This window comes from Salarias fasciatus, unplaced genomic scaffold (genome assembly GCF_902148845.1).
Source record: "Salarias fasciatus unplaced genomic scaffold, fSalaFa1.1, whole genome shotgun sequence".
In the NCBI taxonomy this organism is placed as follows: domain Eukaryota; kingdom Metazoa; phylum Chordata; class Actinopteri; order Blenniiformes; family Blenniidae; genus Salarias; species Salarias fasciatus.
The window spans coordinates 667,474-684,934 of NW_021941376.1; the positions used below are offsets into that span (position 1 = coordinate 667,474).

At 56.5% G+C, this 17,461-nt stretch overlaps 1 protein-coding gene across 1 annotated transcript in view; it reads left to right on the forward strand.

The window, feature by feature from the left end:
* Positions 1 to 17,011, forward strand: part of vps39 (VPS39 subunit of HOPS complex) — a 35,315-nt gene extending 18,304 nt beyond the window's left edge. Inside the window, 9 exon segments of the mRNA XM_030087178.1 lie at positions 4,525 to 4,590; positions 4,592 to 4,675; positions 5,391 to 5,532; positions 7,054 to 7,105; positions 7,107 to 7,138; positions 8,260 to 8,330; positions 9,743 to 9,959; positions 15,737 to 15,865; positions 16,965 to 17,011. Coding sequence (XP_029943038.1) covers positions 4,525 to 4,590; positions 4,592 to 4,675; positions 5,391 to 5,532; positions 7,054 to 7,105; positions 7,107 to 7,138; positions 8,260 to 8,330; positions 9,743 to 9,959; positions 15,737 to 15,865; positions 16,965 to 17,011 — 840 coding nt within the window.
* The last annotated feature ends 450 nt before the right edge of the window (positions 17,012 to 17,461 follow it).

Genomic DNA, 17,461 nt, shown 5'->3' on the forward strand with positions numbered 1-17,461 from the left:
TTTCTCTTTTACTGAAAATGACGGTGCATCGCATCGTTGAACATATCATCACTTCTTGCCGCTAAAACTCTTCTTGTAACAACATACAGAGACCTGCAGCGCTGCAGCGCCGTTCTTCTTCTGTGGTGTCTGTGTAAAATAAGGTTGAACATGCAAACAGCACACCTAGTGGCATGAAGTGCAGTTGCAGTCATGGCGTCGTCTGTGGCCGCGGTCTGACTGAGGATCTCCTGGGGTTCCTTCAAATGTTTCAGAAACCAGAATATTGATCTTAACACGAATATTGACTACACGTCGAATATTGACTCCAGTGTCGTCTTTTCAGGCCACTGCACCGTACGAGCAACATTCTGAGAGGAGAAAAACGATTACTTTTGTCTATTTTTTGTATTATTGTAGTTTTGTACTGTTACATTTTAAGTCTAATCTGTCCGATCTAGATTCTTTAAATTTTGTACATTTGGTGCAAGCATTAATGATGGCAGCAGCATATTAGCATCAGAACTTGAAAATAATGTTCGTTCTAAAGCACCTTCATTATCCCCAGGCGGTTTCTTTAGTTTTTTTAAAAAGTCCTCAGGGCTGTAAACTGTCACACTTTAACTAACAATCGTTCAGTTCTTCTCTTTTACTGAAAAAAACGCTGCATCGCAAGATTTTATTTGGTGCTAGATTTTTTTTCCCATTTACTGCACTGTTCAGTGAGATTGTTGTTATATTTTTCTATGCTTATATTATTTAATTTGCATTGCTATTTACTTGGTTTCTTAATAAAATGTTAAACTATTCTATAGTTCTAGTTTTCAGTGCAGATGCTTTAAAACTGGTTTAAAACAATAATATATCGTGATTTTAATCGAGATCGAATGATATGAAGAAAAAAATCATGATCATTTTTTTGCCATATCGCCCAGCCCTACTGGAGGCTTCATCTGGAGAATCAGGCGGATGGGAGAGGAGATTCATCTCATTCTTCTCCAGAAACGGCGTGAGGCGCAGCGCCGTGTCCGCTGGCGCTCTGTGGTGGTGGATCAACCGGCTCCACTCCGCCACGACGCTCTGCTTCCTCCTCACATCCTCACGGAGCGTCTGAGGACTTCCTGTAGTAGTCCTGGTTTACAGTCTGACCTGGAGGGACAGACTCGCTGTGGACGAGACCCTGGACAGCCGAGAAGCAGCTCAGCGTTGTTTTCACGCTGAGCGGACCTGACGCGCCGACATCTGGCCCTTCTCAGACCCCCGGACCACTCCTGGACCTGAGTCTTCCCCAGAGCAGCATCCTTGTAGGCTTGCTGCAACAAGCTGAGTGTTTCTGCTGCTGTTTTTCCAGCAAAAAGCAGAATTTAATGTTTGCGCTGCTCTGGCTTCACAGTCAATGTCGCCATTTTGGAAAAAATCGCAGACCGCCGCTGCACTCTGTTGCTATAAATAGCTCCTGACAGGCGTCAGTGTCGCTCGGGAGCTCAGCTTTCTCACAGATGTGCACGAGGCTTACCTGCAGCACATCTGACGGCCAGACGTCAGAACTCATTATTATTGTTTTCTGACCAAATTCCGGTTCTTTTGGGAACCCCTCGTATCTGGAGCTGCTGTTGTCGTTGTCAATTTGAGCTCTCAGATCATTTGAAGGGTTAGTATCGTGTTCTCTGTGAAAGTTAGTTAACTGTTGCTCTAGTTTCTTCTGTTCTGCCTCCTTTCTACATTTTAGATGAGCCAAAAAAGAAATTGTTATGCCCCGTGACACAGCCTGAGCAGTCTCCCATAAGATATTCGGAGAAACTTCTGGGGTGTCATTCTCAGCCAGAAAGAGCTCAAACTGTTCCGTGAAGTGCTGTATGAAATCAGGGTTTTAAGCAGATAGTTTTTAAATCGCCATTGTATTGGAGGGCGTTGTTCTTTAGAAGACATAACCAAAAATAATGGAGAATGGTCTGAAACAACAATATTACCAATTGAGCATGAAATCACGTTTGAAGGGTGTAACTTGGTGTGAAAAAATAATCTATTCTGGAAGAGGATTTGTGAACCTTAGAGTAAAAAGAGTCTTGTTTAACTGTAGGATGAAGCGTCCTCCAAGTATCAGTTCGATCCAGATCTTTACAGCAGCCCAAAAGGGTTTGAGTGGTTTTCATATTAGGTTGTGACCGGTGTGAGATTTATCCATTCGGGGATTGAGACAGCAGTTACTGAAGACTCCACAAGCCAATCTGAAACCAGAGAGAACGTCCTGATGGAGAAGTGGGGGGACACCCCGGAGGAGCATACGCATTTAAATAGGAGACCTTGTCACCGTATAGTGTCCCTGAGATCATAACATAACGCCCAAGTTTATCACTTTTAGCCTCCACATCACTAAGAGGTAAGTTTTATGAATCAGTGTTGCGACCCCTCTGCTCCTTGACGTAAAGGAGGAATCAAAGACCTGGCCTTCCCAGTCTCTTTTAGTTTTTGGTGTTCCTCATTACTTAGATGCGACTCCTGAATACAGGCTATTTGAATCTTTTCTTTCTTTAGAAAATTTAAATTTTTTTCCGTTTAATTGGACTCTGGATCCCATGCATGTTCCATCAACAAATTTTAATTGTCACTTTATCAGCCGTACTCCAACAGATTTTGAGTGAAGAGATGCGTGCCTGAAAGACTTACGAGAACATATTCCAAACCCCAAACCAACCTGAGACAAACACCACAAATCAAGACACACGTGTGGGAGGCAGAAACCATATAAAACAACAAAACCCAACCCACCCCCCAAGTACCTCCCCAAAGGAAGCCCCGAAGTCCTATGATACGACTGTGCATAAAAACTATGCACCAGACCAGAGCTCCAAAAGCGAATATGAACATTAACAAAACTACAGCCAGATAAAGTGCAAAGCATGTAGCAAGGAAAAGATGAACTAAGTATATATGCAAAAACATACGCACCATGTTCTGATGAACCCATCGGCATACTCTGAACGGCTGGCGATAACCAATATCAGGCAGATTAAATTGTCCATGCAAAAATAAATAAAAATAGAAAGGTGACCATAGGACATGAAACAAAAAGATGAGCAATTATAGGTCATAGTCCCAGACGTCGGCGCCACATAAACCATTCGTACCGCTACAGTATCCACCAGAAATTGTCCAGTTCTAACGGAGCAAGAAAAAAGACTCGCCACAGAGGGCCGACTGTCCCAGAGGATCCACTGGCGTCCACGCCGAGCCCCGCGGCTGAAACGGTGCAATCTTTCCTCGTAATATTTCCAGCGGCCTCCAGAGTGTTGAATACATGCCTCCGGTTGCTGAATGTGAGCTGCAGCCGTGCAGCAAACAAGAGGCCGTATTTGACATTGGCAGCCCGAAGCTTCTGCTTGACGCTGGAGCATGCAGCTCTCTGCTTAGCGACACCACACTAAATCCTGATGGCCACGGAAAAGCAGGGCGGCTTTCTCCCTCGCAAGGCGGAGGATCTGTTGCTTAATCTGAAAATGCTGCACCTCGACGGTCACTGGGCTCCGCCTTGGGCTCGGCAGCCAGGGAGCGGTGGGCAATATCCAACGCCGGCACGGCCCGGAGCTTTTGATCCCCAGCAGCTCAGAACAAAGTCGACAGGAATGACCTTGTCTGAGTCCCCTCAGTATTTTCTGGGATGCCTAAAATCCTCAGGTTTTGGCGTCTGCTTCTAGACTCCAGGTCTTCAGTTTCAGAGAGGAGCATGGCGTCGCTTTTCCACAGCGCTTCACATTTGGCCTCAAGCTCACTGACCCTGTTATCTAATCTTGAAGTGAGGATTCAACATCCGTGAGACGAGAGGCAAATGAATCCAGGACTGGAGAGTGTCCATAGAGGAACCACAGCTGAGAGGGACGGCTCGCCGTCCTCCGCGTTCTCGTCGCTGCTAAAAGGTGGTGATCGCGGGGTTAGCTTTAGCCATCTCCGTAATCCGTGTCTGCCGAGCCCTGTCTGCTCGATCCTGGCGTTTGCTGCCTTTCCAGTCATGCCGTGAACCTTACCGGCCAAGTTCAGAGCATATAAGAAGCAAGAAAGTAGTTCTCGAATGGATTTTAACACAATGTGCAGGAGCTGGTCAGGACGCGTCTACTCCCTGTCCATGCTCCACCCTGTCCACGTTCTGTGTCACGTTCTGTGTCACGTTCTGCGGCTGACGGCCAGTGGAGCAGCTCCAGGACGGGGGCGGGGCTTATTGGTTGTTGCAGTGAGGCAGCAGGTCGGCAGGTCTCTGGGTTTTGGTGGAGTCTTCGTTCCTCTCTCTTCAGGATTAGTCCGTCTTTAGCAGGCGGCCGTCTTTAGCAGGCGGCCGTCTTTAGCAGGCGGCCATCTTTAGCAGGCGGCCGTCTTTAGCAGGCGGCCGTCTTTAGCAGGCGGCCGTCTTTAGCAGGCGGCCGTCTTTAGCAGGCGGCCGTCTTTAGCAGGCGGCCATCTTTAGCAGGCGGCGTCTCCTGGCTGCCTCTGAACCGCTGCTCTCGGTCCCTGTTGCTGCGGGGGTCCTGCTCAGCGTTGTGGTGGTCTTTGCAGAAGCGCAGCCACCTGGTGAAGCAGCTGAACGACGCCGACCCGTCCACCACGTCCCCCACGTCCCGCTGATGATGGAGGAACCCCCACCATCAAGAGCCGCAAGAAGCTGCTGCAGATCATCGACACCACGCTGCTCAAGTGCTACCTGCACGTAGGTCCCCGTTCCTGCCTCTGTCCTCCAGATGTTGGACCCTCTGCAGGTCCTCCAGATGTTGGACCTCTGCAGGTCCTCCAGATGTTGGACCCTCTGCAGGTCCTCCAGATGTTGGACCTCTGCAGGTCCTCCAGATGTTGGACCCTCTGCAGGTCTTCCAGATGTTGGACCCTCTGCAGGTCCTAGATGTTGGACCCTCTGCAGGTCCTCCAGATGTTGGACCTCTGCAGGTCCTCCAGATGTTGGACCCTCTGCAGGTCCTCCAGATGTTGGACCCTCTGCAGGTCCTCCAGAGTTGGACCCTCTGCAGGTCTTCCAGATGTTGGACCTCTGCAGGTCCTCCAGATGTTGGACCCTCTGCAGGTCTCCAGATGTGGACCCTCTGCAGGTCCTCCAGATGTTGGACCCTCTGCAGGTCTCCAGATGGTGGACCCTCTGCAGGTCCTCCAGATGTTGGACCTCTGCAGGTCCTCCAGATGTGGACCCTCTGCAGGTCCTCCAGATGTTGGACCCTCTGCAGGTCCTCCAGATGTTGGACCCTCTGCAGGTCCTCCAGATGTTGGACCCTCTGCAGTCCTCCAGATGTTGGACCTCTGCAGTGAAGCAGCTGGGTGCAGTGGACTCTGGAGGACTGGAGTTCTGGACCGAGACTGGGGACCTGGCCGGTTTCTGGCGGTGTGATGTGTTTCTGTGTGACCTTTGACCCCGGCAGACCAACGTGGCGCTGGTGTCTCCGCTGCTGCGCCTGGAGAACAACCACTGCCACGTGGAGGAGAGCGAGTACGTCCTGAAGAGGGCGCACAAGTACAGCGAGCTCATCATCCTGTACGAGAAGAAGGGCCTGCACCAGAAGGGTGAGGACCGGAACGTCGGAACGTCCCGAGTGTCCGGAACGTCCGGAGCATCGGAACGTCCAGAACGTCTGGAGCGTCCGGAATGTCGGAACGTCTGGAGCGTCGGGACGTCCGAGCGTCGAAAAAAATGGAACGTCTAGAACTTTGAAAAATCCGGAACGTCCGGGCGTCGGAAGGTCCGGAGTGTCCGGAACGTCCCAATCGTCCCGAGCGTCTGGAACATCTGGAACGATGAAAATTCTGGAACATCCAGGGCGTCGGAACGTCCGGAATGTCATAAAATCCGGAATGTCTGGAGTGTCGGAACGTCCGGAGCATCCCGAACGTTGGAACATTCGGAACATTCAGAAAATTCGGAACGTCCCGAGCGTCAGAACATTCATAAATTCAAAATGTCCAAACTTCTGGAGAGCCTGGAGCGTCCAGAATATCGTAACGTCTGGAATGTCCGGAGCGTTGGAACGTCGGAGCATCTGGAACGTCGGGAAATCCAGAACGTCCGGGGCGTCAGAACATCTGGATGGTCTGGAGCGTACGGAACATCGAAAAATCCGGAACATTCGGGACGTCGGAACATCAGAAAATCCCTAACGTCCGGGGCATCGGAACGTCCGGAACGTCGTAAAAACCAGAACGTCCAGAGCGTCCCGAACTTCGGAGCGTCGGAACGTCGGAACATCCGGAAAGTTCAGAACATCCGGAACATCCGGAAAGTTCAGAACATCCGGAACTTCCCGAGCGTCCAGAACGTCGAAATGTCCAGAACTTCCCGAGCGTCGAACGTCTAGAGCGTCCAGAATATCAGAACATCTGGAGCGTCGGAACGTCTGGAAAGTCCGGAGTGTCCGGAACGTCCCAAACGTCCCAAGCGTCCGGAAACAACCGGAACGTCCGCAACGTCGAAAAATCCGGAACGTCTGAAGCGTCGGAACGTCCGGAGTGCCCTGAACGTTGGAACGTCGAAATGTCCGGAACTTCCGGAGCATCTGGAACGTCTGGAGCGTCCGTGAGGTCGGCTGCGTTTCTCTGCTTCCAGCTGTGGTTATTGGTTCCATTTAAACTGGGAAGTGTTCTCCAGAGAACCAGACGACCACTGGACGCTCAGCTGGGTTCTCAGTGGTTCTCCAGAGAGAAGCTTCCAGACTGTGGAACCAGACTCGGTTCCTCAGGTTCTGGGCTTCTTCAGAGCAGCAACAGCATCCAGGTGGTTGAGTCTGCATGGCTCTCATCACCTGAGCACCTGGTTCACAGTAGAATGATGGAGACTCTGTCCTCTCTGTCCCTCTCTGTCCCTCCGTCCCGCTCGTTCCTCCGTCCCTCTCTGTCCCACTCTGTCCCTCCGTCCCTCTCTGTCCGTCTGTCCCTCTCTGTCCCTCCATCCCTCTCTGTCCCTCCATCCCTCTCTGTCCCTCTCTGTCCCGCTCTGTTCCTCCGTCCCTCTCTGTTCTGTCCCTCTCTGTCCCTCCGTCCCTCTCTGTCCGTCTGTCCCTCTCTGTCCCTCCGTCCCTCTCTGTCTCGTAGCTCTGCAGGTCCTGCTGGATCAGTCCACCAAGGCCAACTCTCCTCTGAAGGGACGAGCGAACCGTCCAGTACCTCCAGAGACTGGGTAAGCCCCGCCCACACTGTCAGCTGGCCCCGCCCAGGCTGACAGCTGGCCCCGCCCAGGACGACAGCTAGCCCCGCCCACACATATAGCTAGCGTCTCCTTGGTCAGTGCATAAGAAAAGATTTAACTTGCCAGGTCAGGTTCTGAATTTCCTTCATCGGTTTTCCACTGTTCCCTCAACAATCCAGATCACCAGGAACAGCTGAGGGGGGAACAGCTGCAGGGGGAACAGCTGCGGGGGGAACAGCTGAGGGGGGAACAGCTGAGGGGGGAACAGCTGAGGGGGGAACAGCTGAGGGGGAACAGCTGAGGGGGAACAGCTGCGGGGGGAACAGCTGGGGGAACGGCTGTGGGGGAACAGCTGAGGGGGAACGGCTGTGGGGGAACAGCTGAGGGGGGAACAGCTGAGGGGGGAACAGCTGAGGGGGAACAGCTGCGGGGGAACAGCTGAGGGGGAACAGCGGGGGGAACAGCTGGGGGGGAACAGCTGGGGGGAATGGCTGAGAGGGGAACAGTCGAGGGGGAACAGCTGTGGGGGGAACAGCTGAGGGGGAATGGCTGAGAGGGGAACAGTCGAGGGGAACAGCTGTGGGGAAGCTCTCCAGCTTTGTTGGAAGTTGATTTGTTGGTGGTTCTCATTGGTTCCTTCTAAAGAAATGAGCAGACAGCAGGGTTCTACCAGCAGGGCAGAACCGGTTCTACCAGCAGGGCAGAACCGGTTTCTACCCAGGGCAGAACCGGTTCTACCAGCAGGGCAGAACCGGTTCTACCAGCAGGGCAGAACCGGTTCTACCAGCAGGGCAGAACCGGTCTACCAGCAGGGCAGAAACCGGTTCTACCAGCAGGGCAGAACCGTTCTACCAGCAGGGCAGAACCGGTTCTACCAGGTTCCCCGTTACATTTCTTGTCTGCGTGAAAAGGTTCAGGTTCTGATTCTGATCAGTTCATCAGTCATGTTGAAGTAAAAAGATCATTGATCACACACACACACACCATACACACACACACACACACACACACCACACACACACACACCACACCACACACACACACCACACATACTGGTGCAGTGCAGCAGTGATGTTCTGACGTTGTTGCTGTTGTGGTTCCGTTGTTCTCAGGACTGGAGAACCTGGGCATCATCTTCGAGTTCTCTCCCTGGGTTCTAAAGAGTCCTGAGGACGGACTGAAGGTAGGAAGACGCCGCGTTCTGCCGCCGTCTGGAGCGCTACGCAGTAGACCTGACGGCGCCACGTTCTGACAGGAACGTTCCAGAACAGCAGAAATCTCACGTTTTCCCATGATGAGCAGAACCTCCTGGAGAGAAGGCCCCGCCCACTGCAGGGGCGGCGGTACTGCCCCGCCCACTGCAGGGGCGGCGGTACTGCCCCGCCCACTGCAGGGGCGGCGGTACTGCCCCGCCCACTGCAGGGGCGGCGGTACTGCCCCACCCACTGCCCGCCCACTGCAGGGGCGGCGGTACTCCGCCCACTGCAGGGGCGGCGGTACTGCCCCGCCACTGCAGGGGCGGCGGTACTGCCCCGCCCACTGCAGGGCGGCGGTACTGCCCCACCCATTGCCCCGCCCACTGCAGGGGCGGTGGTACTGCCCCACCCACTGCAGGGGCGGCGGTACTGCCCCACCCACTGCCCCGCCCACTGCAGGGGCGGCGGTACTGCCCCACCCATTGCCCCGCCCACTGCAGGGGCGGTGGTACTGCCCCACCCACTGCAGGGGCAGCGGTACTGCCCCACCCACTGCCCCGCCCACTGCAGGGGCGGCGGTACTGCCCCACCCATTGCCCCGCCCACTGCAGGGGCGGTGGTACTGCCCCACCCACTGCAGGGGCGGCGGTACTGCCCCACCCACTGCAGGGGCAGCGGTACTGCCCCACCCACTGCAGGGGCGGCGGTACTGCCCCACCCACTGCCCCGCCCACTGCAGGGGCGGCGGTACTGCCCCACCCACTGCCCCGCCCACTGCAGGGGCGGCGGTACTGCCCCACCCATTGCCCCGCCCACTGCAGGGGCGGTGGTACTGCCCCGCCCACTGCAGGGGCGGTGGTACTGCAGAGAAGACAGTGTAGTGAAGGATGAGAACAGAGGTTCCACCATCCTTCAGTTAGAACCTGAGCAGAGAACAGAGAACCTCCTCTGGACTGCAGCAAGAGAACACAGCTGGTAGTGAAGCTGAGGATCCAGGTGTCAAATTACAGACCAGGGCATCAGGAGAGACCTGGTCCAGAGAGGCATGAGTCCAACAGCCCACAAGACAACAAGGGACTGATCATGACCTCTGACCTCTGAGGGGACCAGAAGCAGGCCAGAGCAGCCCTCACGACCCGGACCCCCCAGGAAGACATCCACACACGGTCCAGAAGGGTCAGAGGGCAGCCCCGGGACCTGGGGGACCAGGGCCCCTAATGGGACAGAACCTGGAGTCTGGGTTCTGTCCCTCTCTCAGTGGAACTTCTCAGACGTTTCAATCTGTACCCTGAACTCTGGTGCCAGTCCAGGAGTGTGAGCATTGAAGCCGTTTCCTCTGTCCCTCTGTCTTCTGTCCCTCTATCTTCTGTCCCTCTGTCTTTTGTCTCCTCCTGTCCAGATCTTCACTGAAGACCTGACGGAGGTGGAGACTTTACCCAGAGACAAGGTCCTGCAGTTCCTGAAGGACGGCTTTGAGGAACTGGCCATCCCGTACCTAGAACACATCATCCATGTCTGGGAGGAGACCGGTCCAGAGTTCCACAACGTTCTGATCCAGCTCTACCTGGGCCAGGTCCAGGGTCTCATGAAGCAGTACCTCAACTCTCTGCCTGAAGGTATTAATGAGAACCTGACTGACTGATGGAGGGGGGGATGAGAACCTGACTGACTGATGGAGGGGGGGATGAGAACCTGACCGACTGATGGAGGGGGGGATGAGAACCTGACTGATGGAGGGGGGGATGAGAACCTGACCGACTGATGGAGGGGGGGATGAGAACCTGACCGACTGATGGAGGGGGGATGAGAACCTGACTGACTGATGGAGGGGTGATGAGAACCTGACTGACTGATGGAGGGGGGATGAGAACCTGACGATGATGGAGGGGGGATGAGAACCTGCCTGATGGAGGGGGGAGAACCTGACCGACTGATGGAGGGGGGATGAGAAACCTGACCGACTGATGGAGGGGGGATGAGAACCTGACTGACTGATGGAGGGGGGGGGGATGAGAACCTGACCGACTGATGGAGGGGGGGATGAGAACCTGACTGATGGAGGGGGGGATGAGAACCTGACCGACTGATGGAGGGGGGATGAGAACCTGACTGACTGATGGAGGGGGGGATGAGAACCTGACTGACTGATGGAGGGGGGATGAGAACCTGACCGACTGATGGAGGGGGGGATGAGAACCTGACCGACTGATGGAGGGGGATGAGAACCTGACCGACTGATGGAGGGGGGATGAGAACCTGACTGACTGATGGAGGGGGATGAGAACCTGACTGATGGAGGGGGGGATGAGAACCTGACCGACTGATGGAGAGGGGATGAGAACCTGACCGACTGGAGGGGGGATGAGAACCTGACCGACTGATGGAGGGGGGATGAGAACCTGCCTGATGGAGGGGGGATGAGAACCTGACCGACTGATGGAGGGGGGATGAGAAACCTGACTGACTGATGGAGGGGGGGATGAGAACCTGACTGACTGATGGAGGGGGGATGAGAACCTGACTGATGGAGGGGGGGATGAGAACCTGACTGACTGATGGAGGGGGGATGAGAACCTGAGTGACTGATGGAGGGGGGATGAGAACCTGACTGATGGAGGGGGGGGTGAGAACCTGACCGACTGATGGAGGGGGGATGAGAACCTGACTGATGGAGGGGGGGATGAGAACCTGACTGATGGAGGGGGGGATGAGAACCTGACTGACTGATGGAGGGGGGTGAGAACCTGCCTGATGGAGGGGGGGATGAGAACCTGATGGGGGGGGGATGAGAACCTGACTGACTGATGGAGGGGGGATGAGAACCTGACCGACTGATGGAGAGGGGATGAGAACCTGACCGACGACTGATGGAGGGGGGGATGAGAACCTGACCGACTGATGGAGAGGGGATGAGAACCTGACCGACTGATGGAGAGGGATGAGAACCTGACTGACTGATGGAGGGGGGGATGAGAACCTGACCGACTGATGGAGGGGGGATGAGAACCTTACCGACTGATGGAGAGGGGATGAGAACCTGACTGACTGATGGAGAGGGGATGAGAACCTGACCGACTGATGGAGAGGGGATGAGAACCTGACTGACTGATGGAGGGGGGGTGAGAACCTGACCGACTGATGGGGGGGGATGAGAACCTGACCGACTGATGGAGGGGGGATGAGAACCTGACTGACTGATGGAGGGGGGATGAGAACCTGACTGATGGAGGGGGGGATGAGAACCTGACTGACTGATGGAGGGGGGGAGGAGAACCTGACTGACTGATGGAGGGGGGATGAGAACCTGACTGATGGAGGGGGGGATGAGAACCTGACTGACTGATGGAGGGGGGATGAGAACCTGACTGATGGAGGGGGGGATGAGAACCTGACCGACTGATGAGGGGGATGAGAACCTGACTGATGGGGGGGGATGAGAACCTGACTGACTGATGGAGGGGGGATGAGAACCTGACTGATGGAGGGGGGGATGAGAACCTGACTGACTGATGGAGGGGGGATGAGAACCTGACTGATGGAGGGGGGATGAGAACCTGACCGACTGATGGAGGGGGGATGAGAACCTGACTGATGGAGGGGGGATGAGAACCTGACTGATGGAGGGGGGGATGAGAACCTGACTGACTGATGGAGGGGGGATGAGAACCTGAGTGACTGATGGAGGGGGGATGAGAACCTGACTGATGGAGGGGGGGATGAGAACCTGACCGACTGATGGAGGGGGGATGAGACCTGACTGATGGGGGGGGGATGAGAACCTGACTGATGGAGGGGGGGATGAGAACCTGACTGACTGCTGGAGGGGGGGATGAGAACCTGCCTGATGGAGGGGGGGATGAGAACCTGACTGATGGAGGGGGGGATGAGAACCTGACTGACTGATGGAGGGGGGGATGAGAACCTGACCGATGATGGAGAGGGGATGAGAACCTGACCGACTGATGGAGGGGGGGATGAGAACCTGACCGACTGATGGAGAGGGGATGAGAACCTGACCGACTGATGGAGAGGGGATGAGAACCTGACTGACTGATGGAGGGGGGGATGAGAACCTGACCGACTGATGGAGGGGGGATGAGAACCTGACCGACTGATGGAGAGGGGATGAGAACCTGACTGACTGATGGAGGGGGGGATGAGAACCTGACCGACTGATGGAGGGGGGATGAGAACCTGACCGACTGATGGAGGGGGGATGAGAACCTGACTGACTGATGGAGGGGGGATGAGAACCTGACTGATGGAGGGGGGGGATGAGAACCTGACTGACTGATGGAGGGGGGGATGAGAACCTGACTGACTGATGGAGGGGGGATGAGAACCTGACTGATGGAGGGGGGGGGGGATGAGAACCTGACTGACTGATGGAGGGGGGATGAGAACCTGACTGATGGAGGGGGGGATGAGAACCTGACGATGATGGAGGGGGGATGAGAACCTGACTGAGGAGGGGGGGATGAGAACCTGACTGACTGATGGAGGGGGGATGAGACCTGACTGATGGAGGGGGGGATGAGAACCTGACTGACTGATGGAGGGGGGATGAGAACCTGACTGATGGAGGGGGGATGAGAACCTGACCGACTGATGGAGGGGGGATGAGAACCTGACTGATGGAGGGGGGGATGAGAACCTGACTGATGGAGGGGGGGATGAGAACCTGACTGATGATGGAGGGGGGGATGAGAACCTGCCTGATGGAGGGGGGGATGAGAACCTGACTGATGGAGGGGGGGATGAGAACCTGACTGACTGATGGAGGGGGGGATGAGAACCTGCCTGATGGAGGGGGGGATGAGAACCTGACCGACTGATGGAGGGGGGATGAGAACCTGACTGATGGAGGGGGGGATGAGAACCTGCCTGATGGAGGGGGGGATGAGAACCTGACCGACTGATGGAGGGGGGATGAGAACTGACTGACTGATGGAGGGGGGGATGAGAACCTGACTGATGGAGGGGGGATGAGAACCTGACTGATGATGGAGGGGGGATGAGAACCTGACCGACTGATGGAGGGGGGATGAGAACCTGACTGATGGAGGGGGGGATGAGAACCTGACTGATGGAGGGGGGATGAGAACCGACTGACTGATGGAGGGGGATGAGAACCTGACTGATGGGGGGGATGAGAACCTGATGATGGAGGGGGGGGATGAGAACCTGACTGACTGATGGAGGGGGGATGAGAACCTGACTGACTGATGGAGGGGGGATGAGACCTGACTGATGGAGGGGGGGATGAGAACCTGACGACTGATGGAGGGGGGGATGAGAACCTGACTGACTGATGGAGGGGGGGATGAGAACCTGCCTGATGGAGGGGGGGATGAGAACCTGACTGACTGATGGAGGGGGGATGAGAACCTGACTGATGATGGAGGGGGGGATGAGAACCTGACCGACTGATGGAGGGGGGGATGAGAACCTGACCGACTGATGGAGGGGGGGATGAGAACCTGACTGACTGATGGAGGGGGGATGAGAACCTGACTGATGGAGGGGGGAGGAGAACCTGACCGACTGATGGAGGGGGGGATGAGAACCTGACCGACTGATGGAGGGGGGGATGAGAACCTGACTGATGGAGGGGGGGAGAAACTGACCGACTGATGGAGGGGGGGATGAGAACTGACTGATGGAGGGGGGGATGAGAACCTGACTGATGGAGGGGGGGATGAGAACCTGACTGATGATGGAGGGGGGGATGAGAACCTGCCTGATGGAGGGGGGGATGAGAACCTGACCGACTGATGGAGGGGGGATGAGAACCTGACTGATGGAGGGGGGGATGAGAACCTGCCTGATGGAGGGGGGATGAGAACCTGACCGACTGATGGAGGGGGGATGAGAACCTGACTGACTGATGGAGGGGGGGATGAGAACCTGACTGATGGAGGGGGGATGAGAACTGACTGACTGATGGAGGGGGGATGAGAACCTGACCGACTGATGGAGGGGGGATGAGAACCTGACTGATGGAGGGGGGGATGAGAACCGACTGATGGAGGGGGGATGAGAACCTGACTGACTGATGGAGGGGGGATGAGAACCTGACTGATGGGGGGGATGAGAACCTGACTGATGGAGGGGGGATGAGAACCTGACTGACTGATGGAGGGGGATGAGAACCTGACTGACTGATGGAGGGGGGATGAGAACCTGACTGATGGAGGGGGGGATGAGAACCTGACTGACTGATGGAGGGGGGGATGAGAACCTGACTGACTGATGGAGGGGGGATGAGAACCTGCCTGATGGAGGGGGGATGAGAACCTGAGACTGATGGAGGGGGGATGAGACCTGACTGACTGATGGAGGGGGGATGAGAACCTGACCGACTGATGGAGGGGGGGATGAGAACCTGACCGACTGATGGAGGGGGGATGAGAACTGACGACTGATGGAGGGGGGATGAGAACCTGACTGATGGAGGGGGGATGAGAACCTGACCGACTGATGGAGGGGGGGATGAGAACCTGACCGACTGATGGAGGGGGGGATGAGAACCTGACTGACTGATGGAGGGGGGGATGAAAACTGACGACTGATGGAGGGGGGGATGAGAACCTGACTGATGGAGGGGGATGAGAACAGATTTGAGTGTTTCTCATTCAGCCTGATAAAAGATGAAGGGTCCCTGTCCCCACCCGTCCTCCCCTGTCCAGGTGTCCCTGTCCCTGTCCCCGTCCCCTGTCCAGGTGTCCCCGTCCCCCGTCCAGGTGTTCCCTTCCCCCGTCCAGGTGTCCCCGTCCCCCGTCCCTGTCCAGGTGTCCCTGTCGCCGTCCCTGTCCAGGTGTCCCGTCCCCGTCCCCTGTCAGGTGTCCCCGTCCCCCGTCCCTGTCCAGGTGTCCCCGTCCCCCGTCCCCTGTCCAGGTGTCCCTGTCGCCGTCCACTGTCCAGGTGCCCGTCCCCCGTCCAGGTGTTCCCTTCCCCCGTCCAGGTGTCCCGTCCCCCGTCCCCTGTCCAGGTGTCCCCGTCCCCCGTCCCCTGTCCAGGTGTCCCCGTCCCCCGCCCCTGTCCCCTGTCCAGGTGTCCCCGTCCCCCGTCCCCTGTCCAGGTGTCCCCGTCCCCCGTCCCCTGTCCAAGTGTCCCTGTCGCCGTCCACTGTCCAGGTGTCCCCGTCCCCCGTCCAGGTGTCCCCGTCCCCCGTCCAGGTGTTCCCTTCCCCCGTCCAGGTGTCCCCGTCCCCCGTCCCTGTCCAGGTGTCCCTGTCGCCGTCCCTGTCCAGGTGTCCCCGTCCCCGTCCCCTGTCCAGGTGTCCCCGTCCCTGTCCAGGTGTCCCCGTCCCCCGTCCCCTGTCCAGGTGTCCCCGTCACCGTCCAGGTGTCCCCGTCCCCCGTCCCCCGTCCAGGACCTGTTTCCTTTTCAGGCGTTGCGGCGGTTCCAGCAGGGCAGGAGAACGGGGAGCTAGGGGAGATCAGGAAGAAGCTGCTGGCCTTCCTGGACGGGTCCTGCTGCTACGAGCCGGACCGCCTCATCAGCAGCTTCCCCTTCGACGGTAGGAACTCCGGTTCCCTCCGCTTCCTCTCCGGTTCTCCTCCACTACTCCGCTGGTCCCTCCGGTTCTCCTCCGGTCTCCTCGGTCCTCCTCCGGTCCTCCTCCGGTTCTCCTCCGGTTCCTCCGGTTCTCCTCCGGTCCTCCTCCGGTCCTCCGCTGGTCCTCCTCCGGTCCTCCTCCGGTCCTCCTCCGGTCCTCTCCGGTCCTCCTCCGGTCCTCCTCCGGTCCTCCTCCGGTCCTCCGCTGGTCCTCCTCGGTCCTCCTCCGGTCCTCCTCCGGTCCGGTCCTCCGGTCCTCCTCGGTTCTCCTCGGTCCTCCTCCGGTTCTCCTCCGGTCCTCCTCCGGTCCTCCTCGGTTCTCCTCCGGTCCTCCTCCGTTCTCCTCCGGTCCTCCTCCGGTTCTCCTCCGGTTCTCCTCCGGTCTCCTCCGGTCCTCCTCCGGTTCTCCTCCGGTTCTCCTCCGGTTCTCCTCCGGTCCTCCTCCGGTTTCTCCTCCGGTTCTCTTCCGGTCTCCTCCGGTCCTCCTCCGGTTCTCCTCCGGTTCTCCGGTTCTCCTCCGGTTCTCTTCCGGTCCTCCTCCGGTCCTCCTCCGGTCCTCCTCCGGTTCTCCTCCGGTCCTCCTCCGGTCCTCCTCCGGTTCTCCTCCGGTTCTCCTCCGGTCCTCCTCCGGTCCTCCTCCGGTTCTCCGCCGGTTCTCCTGCTGGAACAGAGAGCTCCTCGTTCAGCAGTCAGCGGACTCAGTCGGGATTCAAACTACGGCCACAGACACCATGACTGCATTACACCTCCGACCACTAGGGGTGCCACATGTTCAAGCTCCGCATGTCGTTAGGAACAGAGCGTTAGCGGCGAGACGTGGAGCATGTCCATGATGGACGCAGCGATTTTCAGTTAAACAGACGAACTGAACCATCGTCAGCGGAACAGGATCACCAGTAGATCCTGGACTCTAAAGACCAGATTCCCTGCAGATAGAACCTAGCAGAACGTATTTCCTGTCCCTTTCAACCGGGATGTTCCGATGAGCGTTTATATGAACAGACTCGGGTTGAAAAGGAGGTTTTAAAAACCCGAATATGAGCTTATGGCGGTTTTTGCAGGTTACATGACTGAGAGCAGCCGGGGTGCTGGGAGCATCCGGGTTTAAAGGGTTTAAAGGGTTTTAAAGAGTTTAAGGGTTTTAAAGTTTGAAATGGTTTTAAAGGATTTTAAAGCAACACTAAGGAACTTTCAGTTTTCGTTAATTTTGGCGGTGCCAGTGGACAAAATCGGTAGTGTTTTGCCTGAACGAATATACAGTTCCCATGAGGACTAGCGTGTGGCATCAAATTGCTGCTCCCGGTGGCGTGCTGTCGGACTGAACTCGCCTTCATTTGTTTCCAGTGGCTGTGTGAAGGACGGATAGCGACGAGGTCATGAATCTAATGGTGGCTAAACAATGTTATCTCATGATGTGAGCATGCCGTAAAGCAGTCCGCACATTTGTAGTTTTTTAGTGTGCAGGGTTCCTACCACCCTCCTCACAGCTGCTTAGTCCAAGTGAAGCAATACTGACGCCCTCAGGCCGTGACAGAGGGTCATTCAACTAGCTGTAAGT